Source organism: Protopterus annectens, chromosome 7.part0, assembly GCF_019279795.1.
Source record: "Protopterus annectens isolate FY-2018-M chromosome 7.part0, PAN1.0, whole genome shotgun sequence".
Lineage (NCBI taxonomy): Eukaryota > Metazoa > Chordata > Ceratodontiformes > Protopteridae > Protopterus > Protopterus annectens.
In genome coordinates, this window is record NC_056739.1 from 1529843606 (window position 1) to 1529862536 (window position 18931).

The 18931-nt window shown below is 37.3% G+C and overlaps 1 protein-coding gene across 1 annotated transcript in view; it reads left to right on the plus strand.

Annotated features, from left to right (window-relative positions):
* TSEN2 (tRNA splicing endonuclease subunit 2) overlaps positions 1–18931 on the plus strand; it is a 456866-nt gene that overhangs the window by 71168 nt on the left and 366767 nt on the right. The window contains exon 5 of the mRNA XM_044078068.1: positions 18507–18584. Within this exon, the coding sequence (XP_043934003.1) occupies positions 18507–18584 (78 nt within the window). The remainder of the gene's footprint in view (positions 1–18506; positions 18585–18931) is intronic.

Below are 18931 nucleotides of genomic sequence, written 5' to 3' on the forward strand. Positions count from 1 at the left end.
CCACTGCCAAACATGAGCGGACAGATGATCCGCTGTGGCGACCCCTAACCGGGAAAAGCCGAAAGAAGAAGAAGCTTTATATAGTATAAGACCCTCCTGCTGGTACATTTCCTAAACTACCTGGAAAAGATCACTGTAGCATTTGCCAGAGTAAGAGGACCACAGTTTTGGAAGTGTTTTATGTATATAAATGGCTGTCTTACATTTTAATGGTGTCTGAGGAAGTTAACACTTGTTTAACGAAAGTGCTCACATTTTATTTGTTTTTCTTGTGGATTTTTATCATTAAATACACCTTTGGTTTATCATCACCTGAGTGATTTGTGCCTGTGAAACTCTGCCTGCCAGCATTTATATTTATTTAGTTTGTTTTATGAGAAAGAGCGAGAGAGTGTCATGACTGTGACATTCTGTGTCCTGCATAGTAGTAGTAGAATATAGCTTCAGGGTCAGATCTTGGTAAACAGGTGTCATGAATGTCTAGGAATATTTCTCTTTGGCAGTTATCTGTTACCTCCAGATAGTTCCCTAGCAAGCTCACAAGAAAATCTCTCACTTTAAGTCACAGCTTAGTCTATTGATGACTACTAACAAAACTGCAGACTCTCTTGTATTGATAATATCATATCTTAGAAAAGCACTATAGTCATGTTCTGATTTTAATAAAAATAATTGCAAGAATTATATTTCTTAGAAATGCCACACAGATCTGTGTGCTTTTTCTCATTAAAATAGAATGTTTCTATTTTGCCTGTAATTACGTTAAAAACTAACTTGTTTTCCAGGAAATAGGGATACATTTAATTTACTTTGCCAAATTAATTTCCTGTGTTCAAGGTTATTTTCCCAGTTGCCTAATCTCCCCCCTGTGGTTTTTATTAACTTTTTGAACAGTGAGAAATTCAACTTTCAAATTCATATTTCATAACCCTTTGCAATAGGTTGATTATTTACGTACATCATTCTTGTTTTCCCAGGCTGTACTGTATAAATGTTCATATATACCTTGCTGTAACCTTCTGTCAGTTTTGCCAGTGTAAAATGATAATCTCTGCTAGTGGCAGCATATGCCATACCAGCAATGTTGTAGTCTTTTGGCTTTTCCCGGTTAGGGGTCGCCACAGCGGAACTCCAGTCCACTAATGATTGGCAGTAGATTTTTCACGAACGCCGAGGTGCTAGCTCGATGTCCAGCCTTCAACGAAGGCACGCCCATTTACGCATGTCTTTCGAACGCCCACCCAACTGCTGAGAAGACATGTAAACTCCACACCACCATACCAGCAATAGTACAGTTAAAACACCCAGGACAAGGAATAACTCCCTGGTAATTGTGAACAATTGGACTTGAGCTCTCATAAATCTGCATTGTTTACAAGCCCTGCAATTTTTTTTCATGAAACCTGTAGTACATTTACCTGATTTCATGTTCTCATACAAACTGTTGATGTTATTTACAAACAAATCTGGGAGCATCACCCAGTTTAAAAGATTTTTACTGGATTCCAAGATGGTGGTCGTCTGAGAAGCACCCTCTCCTTCTAGCTCCAGCTACTTCTTTTAGGTCAAACCTATATTTCAGCTTTCTACAGGCTAAAAACGTATACAACTGGGAATTCTCCTTTAACGCTCACTCTTTTGAGATCTCTGAGAATATATTAACAATTCTAATCTGCGTTAACTGCCTATTTTAACCTATTACAAGTTGCGAGCGAACCTACACGTGGCTGTATAGAGGCCCTAATTTCAGCACCGTATCTAGTGACAGCACCCATAAGAACTAATAACAGTGTACAAAATGCCAAGAGAATCTGAAAATATGGACACTCAAACTACGAAATCCAAACTGTCTGCTATTTCCACATCGCCGGAGAAGGAAGCAAAAAGGCTAAGATCATCAAAATCAGTTCAGGAACAAATAAAAGAGCCGATCAAACAAAAGGCCGAAGGTTCACTACTAGTGGATGAATTAAAATGTGCACTCTCACCACTGCAAGAAGCCATTCAGGAACTATCTGCCAAAATGAATTCCTTCGGTCTAACAATCAACAAAACTGCTGATAGACTAGATCTAGTAGAAGAAAGATCTAAGTCAAATGAGTTTGAAATCGACCATAAGAAAGAAGCTCTCCAGTCGAAAGATAAAGCAATTAGCGACATGCAAGCTAAAATCTTAGATCTCGAAGCGAGAAGCAGGAGGAATAACTTGATTGTAAGGGGTCTAAGTGAAAACTATGAACCAAACCAACCTATAGAAGTCACTGCTCAAATTTTTAATAACTTATGTTAAGAAATAAACTCCCCACACAAGTACATCATTGAGAGAGCACACAGAGCTCTCCTGAGGCAGCAATCGAATGCATTACCAAGACCAGTTTATGTGAAGTTGCTCAATTATCAGGACGTTCAATCTATTTTAGCAGCTTATAAGAAAATAAAACAATTCTCATGGAACAATCAAGTAATCACAATTGCACAAGATCTTCCCCTTGAAATAAGGGAGATGCGACGTAAACTTGCCCCCTATTGTGCTGACCTTATTCTTCGGAAAGTTAAATTCCATATGAAATTTCCCTCTACGTTGTCCTTTAATCATAAAGAAATAAAGTTCTCTATGTCATCCCCTAAAGAAGCGGAAGCTATTTTCGTGAAATGCTTTGGCTCAGCTCCTTCCAACCGCGGATTTTCTTCCTGTGCTTTCGCTCCAAGGACTGATGTCCCAACTTTTAGGTATATCCCTCCAGCGTTAGTGTTATGCTGGCTTATTTCTAAGCTTTGTATGTCCTGATTTACTTCAAAAGTATGATTCTGTTTTAAACGATAGGAACATATTTTTAGTTCCGGTTGACTGAGGGTCCCTTTATTAGGTTGGCTTACCTTATTTTGGTTAATGCACCTCAGAAGATGGAAATAGACTTCCTGCATCCTGTTTGTCTTAACCACGATCGCTCCCTAACATGAACACTATTGGCTTCAGGTATGAAGACTATTTTCGCTGATCGCTGTATAACACAGAACTTAGTGGTAATGGCTTTGCCTGAACTATAAGCCTGACAAATATACTTTATTGGACGCTTTACCTAAATCTACCAGCGTTAACATTTTTAATAGCAGGTACTGTGTGCTTTCAATCTATGTTGTCATTGTGTTACAACTGACAGATCGGGGTATACTATTCTGTATAGACCAGAACGTGAAGTCGTTTAGGACTACTTCAAAATAACTAGGTGTTGATAGGAAGGCTCGTCAGGTGCTAAAACGAAGCTGCTCTTGTGTTGTCTAATTACAATAACTGTGCTGTAATCTCCGTTTTTTTTTTCTCTCTGGTTAGTCCTGTTTAACTCCTCGTAGCTAACATCTTAGTGATTGCTGAAAAGAAATATGCTGTTATTGATGCATTTGGTATGAGTGCAACCTACTTGTATAATTTCAACCCAATACCGATATAGCTTACTAATTCTAATGCTGTATTTAAATATGTGATCTTTACCGTGATAAGTTATCTGACAAATACTGGAAGCTATTAGGATATATTAAGCAGGGTATAGATGGCCTGGTTCGGAATTGGATTGAGATTGTATATTAATTGTAAATATAGTAATATCCTTATTGTATCACTTTTAGTAATAATTACTAAATCTTGTATTGATTTACGATTACTTAAAATATTCTATTTTTGCATTCTCTCAATTGTTATAGTGGTGTGGTTAAGCACGGGGATAAAATTGAGGGTATTTTGTGCCATTTATCTACAATATGCTGCATTATTCTTTTTATTATATGTTTTTTTCTCACCTTTGACTCCATTTAACACTACCTATATATTTCACTTTATTACATTCAGTTTTTATGAATAGTACCTGGAATGTTTCTTCATGGAATGTGAGGGGACTTCATGATAAAAATAAGAAAAATCTAGTAATGCATCTTTTATTTAAGTCCAAATCGGATCTATGTTTTTTGCAGGAGACACACATGCTAAATAATGAATGGGTCAATGATATAAAGAAGACATGGATTAGAGACATTATCCCTTCTGGTGTTAACCACAATTCCAAGGGTGTGGCAATTATTATTAAAAAATCCTTTCAATTACAGATTATTTCTAAAGGATCAGATCATGACGGAAGGTGGTGATACTTTACATGTCTTTCACATACCTTAAAAGATCCTGTACTATTTCTAAACATTTATGGTCCTTGTTCAGGACAACTGGATTTCATTATGACTATTTACAACCTCCTCCTTAAGTTCCCAAATCACAATTTTGTTTTAGGTGGGGACTGGAACACAGTTTTGAACCCTAATGTAGACCGATTATGTAAGACCAAATTCTCTTATTCACAGGTTTTTGTAGGGCTCTCTTAGATTTAATAGCGGATTTTGATTTAATAGACCCAATTGTGTTTAGTACTGAAGCTGGTAATAACAAATCCAATCACTTTACTTATTTTTCTAAATGCCACCAGTCCTGGTCTCGCATAGATTTCTTTCTAATTTCAAACATATTAGTTAATAGACAAATCAAATTCTTAAAGGAACCTAGATTCCTCTCTGATCATTCAAAAATAGAACTGGAGATAAGTCTAAATCTCAACTTGTCCTCAATGTATAAAGTATCCAATTGGTCCTTAAACAGTAACTTACTTAAAGAACAGTTTCTAATGATAGTAATCAAAGATACACTTAACGACCTGTTTGGGGCATCACATGATGGAGATATTCCCTTTGATATTAGATGGGAAGCAGGGAAGGCTGTAATTAGGGGAATACTTATCAGGAAAGCTAGTTTTCTTAAAAAAAATTACGTAATAACAAATTGACAGTTCTAACCTCTGAGATTAAATCCTTGGAGGGTAAACTTATAGATAATTACTCTTTAACTACCAAAAAGGAGTTACAGTTTAAACAAAAAGAACTGTTTGAACATCATCAATCAAATCTATCTATCCAAGAATTCCGATATATCTCGAAATTTTCAGAGTACCTACAAACCCCTTCCAATGCCCTCGCCAGAATAATTCTTAATACACCCAGGTCCCCCAGAATATCCTGCATTCAACACAATAGCATGATTTATAGATCTGATGAACAGATATTCCATCTATTTCACCAAATATACACGGAAATCTATGCAAACAATAACCTGCTTCCTCCAAGGGAAGAGATGGAAAAATTTCTAAATGAGATTACCTTCCCAAAAATAACCAAATTACAGAAGGACCTTTTATCAGTTTCGATAACCAATAATGAAATTCTGGATGCCATACGTAACCTGAAGTCTGGGAAAGTTCCTGGCCCAGATGGATACATCTGAGTTCTATAAAACATTCAAGGATACCCTGGTTCCTATCTTATTAGAACCATTTAAATCTTTTTCTAGTAAAGGTATAATGGATTTATACATCAATCACTCTAAAACCATTTTGATCCCCAAAAACACTTCAGACAATACTAATGTCAATAGCTATAGACCGATATCTCTTATGAATGTTGATATAAAAAATTTTTCTTCCATACTCGCTAATAGGCTTAAGAAAATTATGAATGACTTAATTTCCCCAGAGCAAACTGGATGTATGGCCAGCAGACATACATGGGACAATACCCTAACATTAGAAACTATAATAAAGATATCCAAAAAAGAAAGAAATCCTAAGTATGCTTTGGTGTTAGATGTTTGTAAGGCATTTGACCGGGTAAACTGGAATTTTTTATTTTTGGTTTTATCGAAATTTGATCCCCCCCCGATTTTATTAAGTTGATTAAGATCCTATACAGTAGTTCATATACTTGTTTATACATAAATAAAAAATATTCTCAACCCATAAAGATTACAAATGGCACTAGACAGGGATGCCCTCTCTCTCCCCTACTGTTCAATTTATACTTAGAAGCCTTTCTTTTGTTTGTAGTTCAGAAAACTTATCACTCTATTCCTAGAATATGCAACACTAATATTAGCTTTACAGCCTTTGCAGACTATCTTAATCTTTATTTTATGCACCCTACATCTGACGCTATGAAAATAGTTAATTCTCTGAACACCTTTGTCTCAATTTCTGACTACAAAGTTAATATAAATAAATCCCTTGTTTTCCCGATCAATCCTATAGCACATTGTCAGCACCTATTTCCAGATCTATCCTTTCGTATCAGCTACTCCCTTGATTATTTAGGGGTCTCATATGACCACTCATACTCCTCTCTTTTACAATCTAACTTGTCAAAGTTATGGATCTCTATGTCTCAGGACATTTCGAGATGGCAGCAATTAAAGCTCTCTATGCTCTCAAAAATTTCTATAGTCAAAATGAATATACTTCCCAAAATTGTTTATCTTTTTAATTCCTTTCTATCCCCGGTCACAAGTACTTTCCTTAATAGGATTCAGAAAGACATTGCAAAATTTGTCTGGTATCCTAAATCAGTCAGAATTTCATATCATAGACTTACACTACCTAAATCTGTGGGGGGTATGGTGATGCCCAACTTCATTCTCTATTATAGAATTGTCCATTCTAATAGAATATTTGCCATTGCCAACCATATTCCAAACTTTTCTTCATGGGCACCCCTATGGATTAAAATGTGGTATAATCATGTGATCAGCAATGATATTAACCCTAAATCCCTGCCATTCCTGAGTAAACCTATCTTTAAAGAATTAAAACTACATAATGCTCTAAAGGGTTTAATCAAAACCTGTCAAGATCTCTTCCATTCCTTGAATTTAGTGAACGCTCTCCTATTATTTCAACCCTTTCATCTCAATCCAAATGTAAAAATGAACAATAAAATGATTAACTTAAACAACTTTCCATTGATTAAAGATTATACCTTATGGGACTTATACAAGTTTAAGCACATCTCGTTAATGGAACTTGGGGAAGCTTTATCTTTGTCCAAAGCATATATCATTATCTTAAGACAGTTGAGAGATCTCACTTCATTCTTTCTCCAAAAGTTTCCCAGCTCGGATACTGAAATTGATACTGTAGCACATCTATTACAAAACCTTAATTCCAGTAAAAATATGCTCTCTGTATCTTATAAATCCTTTTCCACTTACCTAAATAAAGGGAAAATCATCTTTGCAGATTACTGGGATCAACAAGGAGTTAATTTCTCTCCCCAACAGAAAATTATGTCAAAGTCTACACTTAAACATTTAAGAAATTTACTTGCACCCACTTCATGATTACTAATAACCTATATTTAACTCCAGTCCACCTAAATAAATTTAACACATCTGTATCCACTTTATGTTCCTGTTGCTCATACCCCCACGCTGATATCATTCACATTCTGTGGTTTTGTAGATACTCTCATAGCTTATGGTGTTCTCTCAAGGTAAGGCTTGACAAAATGGGCTACCATAAATCTACTTTATCTTGGGAAATGGCCTTGCTGCATGTTACTAGGATTAGCATGACATCTCTTAGACTTAGAGCACTTATCACCCTTTGTCTTCTAATACAATTCTATATTACTAAACATTGGATGGATCGATCAAAGTTATCATGGAGAGAATTTAGAATTCTGGCAATTAAATACATTACCTCCCAGAAAATGATAATAATAGGTCCTCGCAAGAGAGTGGCTTATCAAAACCTTTGGGATTTTATTTTCCTCTTAACAGATGATTGAGATATCCTCCTTTATTCATACTTAAGTATAGTTGAATTTCATAACCTGGTCATTGATATTCCCCTTGATCTCTAAGTAAACCCTCCATATTGCATCTTGACTTGGGTTTTGCCTTGTTATTTTATGTTTATCAAGAAGGCTCGGAGGAGGGTTATGATAATATATACACTAAGTTTTTTTCTTTTTTTTTCCCTTTGTTGGTATATTTTTATGTTTGTTATTTGAAGTCATTTTATTCTTTTTCTTTCTCTCTTTGCAGCAGGATTCTCTTGTCTTGATCATAATCAATGGCACTTGTGTATATAGGTTATTAGGTTGTTTTTTTTCGTTATATAATAACGCTTATACAGAACTTCTGTTGTCTATCACCTGCTATGTTGTGTGATTGTTTTATTTTGTTAATTATAAAACGAAATAGAGTTTTGGAGAAAAAAAAAAGATTTTTACTGGCTAAAGCAGATTTCAAATTTCTAACGGTAATGTGCTTGATGTCTTTGGTATCAGTAGAATAATGTAAAACCATACTTTTAGTATGTTGTATTCTATTAGTACAAGCTTTTGTAGCTGTCTGCTTCCTAAGGATAGGAGCAAACTTGCAATCCCCTGTCCATGAGAACTTCATGCAGTATGGAGTCAACCAAATTAGTAGGTTATTCTCTAAACAAATTAGTAGGTTATTCTCTAAACAAACACAATAATTTAAGATTTATTCATTCTCGAATAGACTTTCATCCTCTGGCACCAGTCTAGTCAAAATGACATATTTTCCTTTTACAGTACTTTTCTTTTGAGTGAAGGAATGCAGCTACAAAAATGAAAATAATTCTTAGATAACTCTGGTCTCTTAAACAATTCAACATCAAGATAATTTATGGAAGATTCAGTCGATAAAAAATTAAACTTTAATAAGTTTATGGTTGTATCCAAATATTTAAAAAATTTCCTTATATCTGCATCATCACCTGCCCATAAAATAAAAATGTCGTACCATACCCAGTGAGTGAGGAAATCATTGTGTATAGTTGCTGAATATTGCCCATAACTAAAATAGCATTTTAATTTAAACTTCGCTTCCCATATCTTATCCAAAAAATGAGGGGATTAGTTTTTCTCATCACTCTCCCCCTTTGCAGAAATATTCTAAAGGGCTAGATCACAAACATCATTATGAACTTTAAGGATGCCAAAAAAGTATAACCACCAGTTTTTCCATTAAAAGGTAATCTAACAGTTTCAAATCGGTTATTTCATTAAACAACTATCTAAGTGCTAACTCAGTCATCCTGTAAGGATAATGAACTTTGGTTAGTGATACTACCTGGTACATCTCATCATTCAGTAAATCACCAAACATTTTACATGAATAGTCCATGGCATTTCTTAAAACTATACCCCACTGTCCTTATCAGGTTTCATAACATGATACATCTTTTTGAATTAAAATTTCTCGGTCTCAAAATCATCCTTAGTCAAATTATAATTTTTTTCCTCAAATTTGTTAATTCACATTTTTATTATTTGACATAACCATTTTGTTATAAATAGCTAAACTCCTGATGTAACAGCAACTTCTTTTAAGTAAAAGTCATTACCACCAGTCAGCTTAGAATTGAAGAACAATAGTTCAAAATGTAATGCTTAAGATTAACAGCATGTGTTCTTTTGTGTCATCCTGCAACTTCTGCCTGGTTTTTATGCCCTTTAACAACTGTTCATGATACTAGTGTCTCTTGCTGAATCACAGTTATAGTGGCTTTGTACTTTGTCTGCTGTAAAAAACCTGAGAAGCAAATGCAGCTACTTTTGCCTTTAATATAAGCTGCAGTATCAGAGGTGGAACGAGATACAGAAGCACTTAACCATTCTAAGGGGGTGCATTATTTGTCAGGGTGGAAGATGATGGTCAGCATATACCATGCTCTTTGCCAAGGATGGTCTGCACCTCTCTCCTCTAGGCTTTCCAATATTAGCTAAAACATTGTCTTCTCCCATGGTGCCTTTTTTAGGTAATGCCAAACTGAAAGTACTTCTGACTTAGCAAATCAAAACCAAGAAAATCTAAAGGTATTACTGTTCATTGCTAGGAGTAACAAAAAGCTCCATTCCCTAGAAGCTCTCTTCACCCTAGAGAATGCTGATATCTGTACTGTCACTGAGACTTGATGTGAAGCCACTTAGAGCACACCAACAGTGCAAGGTTATAATGCTTTCCACACATATAGACCAGCTACTACACAGACAGGGACTAAAGGTGGAGGTGTCTCTATTTACATCAAGAATAAATATATCTCAAGGCTGGGCAAACAGGACAATGCACTTGAGCTACATCATGTTCAGATCACCATAGGCAAAATGCATTATCGCTTCCTTGCCAGCTATAGTTCCCTCTCTATTACCCAGGAAATGCACACCATGTATTTAAACTTATTAGAAACACTAACCATCCAACCCAATGTCATATTGATGGGCGACTTTAATTACCCCGCTATTTAGCTGAGAGTCCTATACGACACCAAACATACATGCACAGAGATTCTTGGATTTTGTAAACACAAACTCCCTGAACCAGATGGTCAGTACACCAACCAGGGGTGCATCCCTACTGGATCTGGTCTTTACTAATATGGGAGAGTTCTGCACACCCCCTGCTGTAAAGTCATCCCTGGTAAGGTCAGACCACAAAATGGTCTCCTTTGAAGTAAAAAATAAAACATGGACCCCAGCTAAACCCGGAATATTCAGAAACTACTCTTAAGGCTAACCTCCTGCTATTAAATGATAACTTGGCAAAGTTTCAAGCCCCTGTAAATCCTGAGAACACTGCTACTTATGTAAAATTGTTCACAGAAACCCTGTACAAGTATGTTGATAGCTGCATAGAGGTAGCTGTACCCACCAGGAAGACGTACAGAACTAACTAAAAAAAAAAAAAAAAAACAAGCCACCCTGGTGGAATCGCAACATCAGTAGGCTGTATAACAGAAGGAAGAAAAGCATGGCAGAAATTAGGAGGTGCAGCACCCAGCAGTTTTAAAAGCACTCATCAAACTGAACAGACATCTCAGAGGACAAATAAAGTCTACCAAAGCTGCACTTGAGGTGAATTTGGCCTCCCAGGTCTAGGACAACCACAAGGCATTCTTTAGCTACGTCTGCAACCTCAAAGGCAATACACAGTTGTGTGCAGAGCTCTTTGTAAATGGAGCCACCTATACTGAGCCAGAAGATATAGCAAACCTACTGGCTGATAAATTTAGCTCTGACTTTACCCTTCTATCCCCCTCAACCTTCCCTCAGGAAATACCATCAAATATAACTCCCTCTGCTAAGGCCAAGAACATTGCATCAGTGGGAAAATACAGAATCCCAGTATGCCTTCTAAATAGCATGAAAAATGACCTATCAAGACCTCTGGAATTGCTATTTAACTGTAGCCTCCTAACGGGCTTCATGCCTCATGAATGGAGAACAGCAACATTCATCCCTCTGCACAGAGGTGGGCTATCTACAGACCCACAAGTCTTACTAATCATATATGTAAAGCCATGGAAATGATCAGTAGTGAAATAGTAAACCTTCAGACACTGGACCCAGCCCAGTTTGGTTTAGTCAAGAGCAGATCATGCCTGCTCGACCTGGTGGACTTCTTTGAGAAGGTTATCAAAGCAGTGGATGAGGGCAAAATGGTTCACACTGCCTATCTTGACGTGGCCAAGGCGTTTGACACAATACTCCAGTCGGGCATTGTTGACAAACTCAAAAGGTTAGGTACAAACTTGTATGTCACACAGTGGCTAGCCAACTAGCTCACAGACAGGACCCGGGAAGTTAAAATTAGGGAGTCTACCTCTACAAAGAGGCCAGTCACAAGTGGGGTCCCTCGGGTATTGGTCCTTGGACCGCTCCTTTTTTGCATTTGCTTCTCTGAAGTCAAGGCCAATGTCACTGGTCTCTGGCTGACTAAATTTGCAGATGATTGCAAATTAGGAGCGGTCATTGAATCCCACACTGACACAAATGTTCTGCAGGAGAGGATGACATAGACAAACAGCAAGTGTCAGAGACATGGACTAAAATTAAATGCCAAAAGATGCATAATAATATTCTTCGGGAAGTCATCCACTCCTGGTAACTATCATATTGACAATTAGAGTTAACCCCATAGTCAGGAACTTAGGGACACACAGATAGTAATTTAGCCCTTGGCCGTCACATGTTTATAGTAGTGAGGAAAACCTTCTGTTGCGCTACTTATAAACAAAGGTATGGCATTTAAGTCCAAGGAAGTCATTGTTTCATTGTATTCTGCATTCATCAGACCTGTCATTGAGTACAAAACCCCCCTTTATGTATCTAACCAAGCATATCCAACAATTGGAACATCCACATAGGTTCCTCAGTAAAGGAATATAGGGCTTAAGTAAAATGTCCCATGCAAAACAGCCTTAAGGCTCTATCCCTGCATTTTGTCTCCTACAGGCTTTTGAGGGGAGCTCTGTGCCTGACAAACAGGGCATTGTCAGACCCCACTCTGATGGACCTCCTGCATATCCGCAAAACAAACAGCAGCAGAATTAACCACTCTAAGGACTTGAACCTTGCCTGTGATGTAAATAGGACCTGCTGGAGAGACAGGTATGTATCCCAGAGATCACCCTGTTTCTGGGACAGCTCCTCATCCATGTGAAGCAGAGTTCCTCCATAACCCAATTCAAGTGCTACTTGGACAATTGGATGGGAAACAGGAAATTCATCTCTGGTTTGGCACCTATGTCTCTAGTGGACACAGGCAATCTGTAAATGGTTCATCTCCCAGACTCTAGCTTGTAAATGTTTCATCTCTCAAGCCCCTGCTTACACTTATCAAGCATATCAGAACTTGTCAAAGATTTGGGATGCATGGCTAGGCTTAAAAAGGCCCCGTGGTCGTTCGTGTAGTAAACACCTATGAACTAGCACTGCCAGTAGTTTCCCATGGGATCCTACTGACAAATGACCTCACTTCTGACTTTTGACCTGCTGAGATCCGTATGAGCTAATGTTGTGATTTATTTATCTGTTTTTGCATTGTTTACTGGGTATGTGGACTAGTCCATGGACTATTAACAGCCGCAACCTATGCAAGAGACAGTAACAATCAATGCAACATAGTTAGCATGTAGGTATACCATTGAATAATCTGACTACAAGTATGGATCCGTTTATAGCTTAGTTAAGAAATTTTCAGATGCAGTCAGCTAGTAGTAATGTATTAGATGAATATGGCAGTCATCATCATTGATATCTTGTCTGAACCCCACCCCTCCCAATAAAAAGAAACAAGTGTTCTTGTGGCAAGGCAGAGCCCCCTCCCCCATGCAAGGAGGATACTTCTTGGATTCCCTCCAATTTATTATAACCCCATGTTTCTTAAAAGGAAAATAAAAGTTTCTGCAGTTTCTTCTGGTACTCTAACTTTTGATTTGGTGAGCTAGGCTCAAACTATGATAGGAGTTGTATTTGTTCCATACAAGGTACATCCTGTGTACTTTCTGTAGATTAAATTTGAATGACATATAATTTACATAAATGTGAGGATAAGAAAGCCGTGCCATGGTTTTACCTGTTTCTTGTCACTTTTCAGAAGTCTAGACTTTGGCCTCACTCCCTTTACAAACCTATCACAGCAAGTTTGTCTCATTAATGTCCTGCAGTTTATAAAATGTCACAAATGAAGACCACTAATGAGTAAATAGAGTGTATTTGCAGCATCTGCACAGGGAAGCAGCTAACAGGGGAAAGAAAAACAGGGTAGCGCCAAGTGGTGTATTCACTGAGGTAACTTGTTACGTATGTGAGTCGGGAAACTCAATATCTTTTATGATTTTTTTTATTAAGTTAGCAAATACTGCAGTATAGTTACAGGGTTATGTGAATGTAGAATTTTTTTATTTTTCATTTTGTTTGCCTTTTTATTGAATTCCATTAGACCATGTTAACAATTGGTGCAGGGACAGTAGTCTCAAATCAAATTAAAATAATGTAGCATAGTTCATTTTGGTAAAAAAAAAATTTCCTCAGATTAAATTAAAAAAAAAAAAAGTAACAGTTCATTTTTGTAAACAAAACATTTTCACATACCATGTAGATGATACCCCTCCAGTCAGCCACTGTCATATGGGATCTGGGCACTCTTGCTGAATAATTCCTTACTGTTTGACCATTAAGACAGATTACTTTAGAAAACATTCTATGTGGCTTCTTTGAATTTGGTGTAGATGCCTTCGGAAATTAAAGAAGTCTTAATTCCAATTTACATGTTGATACCTATCACATCAGACCCATTACTGAACATATTGTACATTTTGGCATGTATTGTGTAAACATATTACTCAACTAATACTTTTGAGGCCACTGATCTTTTTAGTTATCAGGGCAGACTGGCAGCCCTCTCTGTACTCAGTCTTTTATGGACTCCTTCATGAAGATCTGTGTCTAGGCTTTTGAGCCATAAGAGATTCCACCCTCTTTGTCCTCCTGTTCCTTTACAGAAAAAACTCCTGGTTAAAGGAACTAAACCTTCATTAACTGATAAGTAGGACATGTTCGAATGGTAGACTCCTATCCCAACATATACCCTTCACTTCGGAAACTAACTTGCACTGCATGTCAAGCAGAGCAGCCCCCTTACTGCCATCAAAGTAAACCTAGATAACTGGATGGGCGGCCTTAAATTCTCTCCCAGGCTATCTTGTCTTGCCCTCCTTGAGGAAACTTTTGAATAGGGTTTTTTTTTACTATGCTTGTAATGGTCTGTAGACTGATTGTTAATGAACCTATTCCTGGCCCTTTTCTTAGATTACTGTCCTGGGATACAAGTTAGGGATTTCAGCTAAATTCTCATCTCACTAAGTGACCTGTAGCTCTAGCCAGCATTCTGTAACTTTTTGTGCATGTCATTAAAAGTATTTCAGCTCTACATTAAATATAGCAGATTTTGCTGTCCTGCAGCTTCACAGTTAGTGCAACAACTGAGCTGTGCAGTAATATCATTACATACTACAACATGCTGTGTTCTTTTGCTTTACCAGTTTTCCTGGTGACCATCACCTGCTTTTAAGAAAAATGCTTTAAAAAAAAAAGAAAATCTGAACACAAACATGTATCCTTTTATCCAAAAATTACTCATTCACAGTTGGTGTGAAGTGCTGCATATGAGGGGGACATTTTCTTCCTGAATGAAAAATGTTCTTACTTGGCAGAATTAACTTAATCATTCTTTAATTTTCCTTTTCAGGATTGCAGCATAATGGAATATATCCCAGAAGCAGTTGTAAAGCAGGAGTCAGTCCTGCACAGGAGATCAGTCCTTCCCAAGAAATAGAGAGAGAGAGAGAGAGAGAGACACATACATACATACATGCATATTGCTCAATATGTGTACACACGTGTGAGGGTGTATATATACACACACGCACACACCCTACAGGTAGTTTGGATTATCATCACTTCACCTGTCTACTTGACTTTTGAATGTGTGAGGAAACCCAACAAATATAAAAACTGATGAGGACACAGAAGGGATATGCATACTCTGCACAGAAAATGCCCCATCTTGGAACTGAACACAAAGCTAGATTGCACCTACTTTGCTCGTGGCACCACCTTATTCCTTCTGTTAGTTTTCTTATGCCTGTTCTGCATTCTGTTGAACTCCTCTGCTCTCTGTGTTATAATCGTGCTTCATATACCTTCTACACTCTTTGTGAAGCAATGGTGCTTTTCATACCCCTTGTAGCCTCTTGTGTCCACTTACACCTAGACATTAATTTAAATATCTTGTTTACATTTTAGAGACAATGTGAAAGTTTATATCACATTCCCTATCTCTCATCTATTCCTTGTATACATGATAATGTTCTCTTGCATTGTCTCACATAGCTTGGAATCGAGGCTGTGAAATGGATTTCTTGGTGTTTATCTGCCTTCACTGTTTCTGCTGCTCAGGATAATGCAGCTTTCAAAACTGGACTTATTGCTGTACTCTGTTACTTGAGTAGTAAATACAGTAACTTGACTGCTGTTCTGCTGACGATACCAGTCTGTTTTCACCCACCGTCCTACTGACTCATTCTGCAGCCTTGTGATAATTGACTGCTTCATGATCGACTGATTACTTCAATTTCTTTTTTTTCCTGCATTATGACCCACCTGTTTTGCCATATTGCAAAGTTTAGTTGATTTATAACACTGCAAGTACTCAATATATATTTTTGCTTGAAACATCATCTGTGCCAAGTCTAGACCAAATATATTTATAAACTGAAAGAATGATCTTTGATGGCATCATTCTTGGTGCAATTGTCTTTCCGCAAAGATATTTTGTCTCTTATAAGAAGGTAGGCAAGCTTGTTCCTAACTCAAATATCTTTTTATTTCCCCTTTTGCAGATCTGATACAGGACAGATGTTTTTACTTGAGTTATGATTAAACATTGGACCTTTCTATCAATAATAGAAAAAAAACATTGTGGGCCTGGATGACCTAGAAGCCAGGCTCTCCATACCCCACAATGAAGGTGTCTTCACCTTTTCCCATTCTCTTACGTAATGTAGCCTCCCCTGAGGGCACACAACTTGGGGGGATATGTTATCAAGTTTCACATAAACAGTATGTTGAGTAGGCATATATAATTACTGGTAAAAATGGACAAGGGCTGAACTATTGCATTATACTGATTTATAAGCTTTCTTTGGACAAAGGCTGTTCATTTCCCCCATCTGTGTCTTACTTTGTAGCCATCTCCTAATTCTGTGTGTGCATCTCTCTCTCTGCTAAGCTGTGTATCCTGTTCACAAGTGTTCTCTAAACAGCAGACTCGCATGCTTTTTGAAAACCAGGTGGGTCATTTTAGTTTCTCTCTCTTGCCCATAGTCCTCCTACAGTTGGACAGATAACCAGGACTGAAATAGATCTAGGGATGTCATTCCCCCCCTTTACCCCTCCCCCATTAGGCCAGTCATTAAAGGTAATGCCTTTGGCATGTATCTGTCCAGACACATGCAACAGCTGAAAAGCCCACAGAGATACCGTACTAAAAGGATACCAGGTCTAAGCATGTCGTAAGTGGACCAACTCAAAGCTCTTGTCATTGTACTCCATATCCTACAGACTGCTAAGAGGTGATCTTTGTATGGCATGCAGGGCATCCTCCAACCTATGGATTTACTGCACGTTAGCAAGTGTAATGGCATCAGAAATGCTCGGTTTAGGCATCTTCCGCAACATCAACAGAACGGTTTGGAGGGACAGGTATATTTTGCAGAGGATACTGCTGCTATGGAACAGACTTCCCATCCACATTAAACAAAGTTCATCCCTGTTCATTTTCACTGCAGCTTAGATCTATGAATAGGAAACAGAAAATCTGCCCCAGTACTGCCCCCTGTACTATTAATGGGCAGATGCAGCTCCTAAATACTTTATTCCTTGCATGAAATCCCTCAAATTATCTATGCTATGATCCCAGTTATTCTCTTTAGGGGTAATATCTAATTATCAACCATGGGATAGGTAAGGCCAATCTGTAACCAAATGGTATTGGTTATTTTGAGCACTAAAAGGGAAATTGGTTAGGTTTAAAATGGCCCACAAAGGTAGCTAGCCTAGTAATTGCCTATGAATCTGTGAACTTATGTCATCGCATACAGTGAGGTGCAGTCAACTTAATTGCGAGGATGATTTGTCATATCAGGAGTTTTAGTCCCATTTTTCAAGGTATACTTAATCTTTATACATTGCCATGTATCTGCGGTATTTAAGCTGAGAAAGTGTCAGAGTTATTGCTGATGATAAGTGTTTGTTTTAGTATGAAATGTATGAAGTGGATGGTGAGTGTGTCTGTATGCATGTGTATGTACTGAAAGGTTAGTTTGTGTCTGGGTGTGATCAGTTGTGTGGAAGTGTGTGCATGTGGTTGCTTGCAAGTGTGCTGGCAAGTGACTGTGAACTGTCATTGGTAACGCAAGATCAGCGGATATTGGGATTAAGGAAAATTCTTCCTTTTCCTCAGTGTTGTGCATTCTTAGGGATTGTATATGTATATATGGTTTTGGGTGGTGACTGGGAGCATGCTACCCCTTGCATCTTAAAATCTGTTCTATTTCAGATGAACTGTGTAGTTGACAAGTTTTCACTATGATTTGTGAGTCGAATGAAGGAATTGTGTGCTAATGCTTTTACTAACACCTTTTATTGGGGTGGTAATTTAAAATAGTCTGCTTTATCAAACAATGTGAATTGGATGCCTTTTGTATATTTGTAAGTGTATGAAAAAGTAAAAGAAGCTAAGATTTTATATTAACGTAGATCCGTCTATTTTTAAAATAGTGTCCCAGCTTAACAGTCTACTTTTAAATAAAAGTAATTATTGTTTGTATTTATTGTGTATACTGTAGCTACAGCACTGGAACACAGAAAATGTAGCTGTTGTAAACAATCCAGTGTATAAAGGGATTGTGTTTTACTCAATGCAGAATTGTGAAAATAATGGACTTCAGAGAGAACAGCACTGCTTAACTGTCACATTGTTTTAAGATTGGAAATGGGTGTTAAAACTGTATTTATTTATTTTTCTGAATTGGCTTTTTTATGAAGAATATAGAGTGGAGCTATATGTGTAAGTAAGTAATGGGGAATTTTGTATGGGATAATGGCACGGTTACTAGTATAAGCTGCAAGTGCACTATGCATGAGGACTGCACATAATGTGCAGAATATTCTGAAATGTTTGTAAATAAAACCATGGATGTAATCATTGTACCCCTAATGGTGGAATATATCACTCTTACTTAATTGCTAAAAACTTCTTTTTTTAGTTGATCAAGACAGAACAATTAGTCTGCAGAAGAAACCCATATAGAATTATTGAATACTTACAGCTCGGCTTGGAAGAGGTATGTGCAGCAACCTTATTTTTTCCAGTGTTAATGTCCTGCAAATACTTTGAGGAAAAAATGTAAAATAAACTGATGTTCAAATTTGATTGCTTCTTTTGATTTTTTGCATGTTGATAACTAGATGATCCTACCCAGAACTCTAAAGGTCTAACATAGGGGACCCTACTTAGTGTTTTTTGGTGAGATTCGTTTTCCCTCGCTTCAGTTCAACACATTCAGTTCAACACATCTTTCTTCTGACAAAGAAAAAAAAGATACTGGTAAGCAGCAAAGTCCAAATATGCAAAATGGAACACCACTAGGAATTAAGCAGACAAACCATTTATTCAAAAATCAAAGAACTC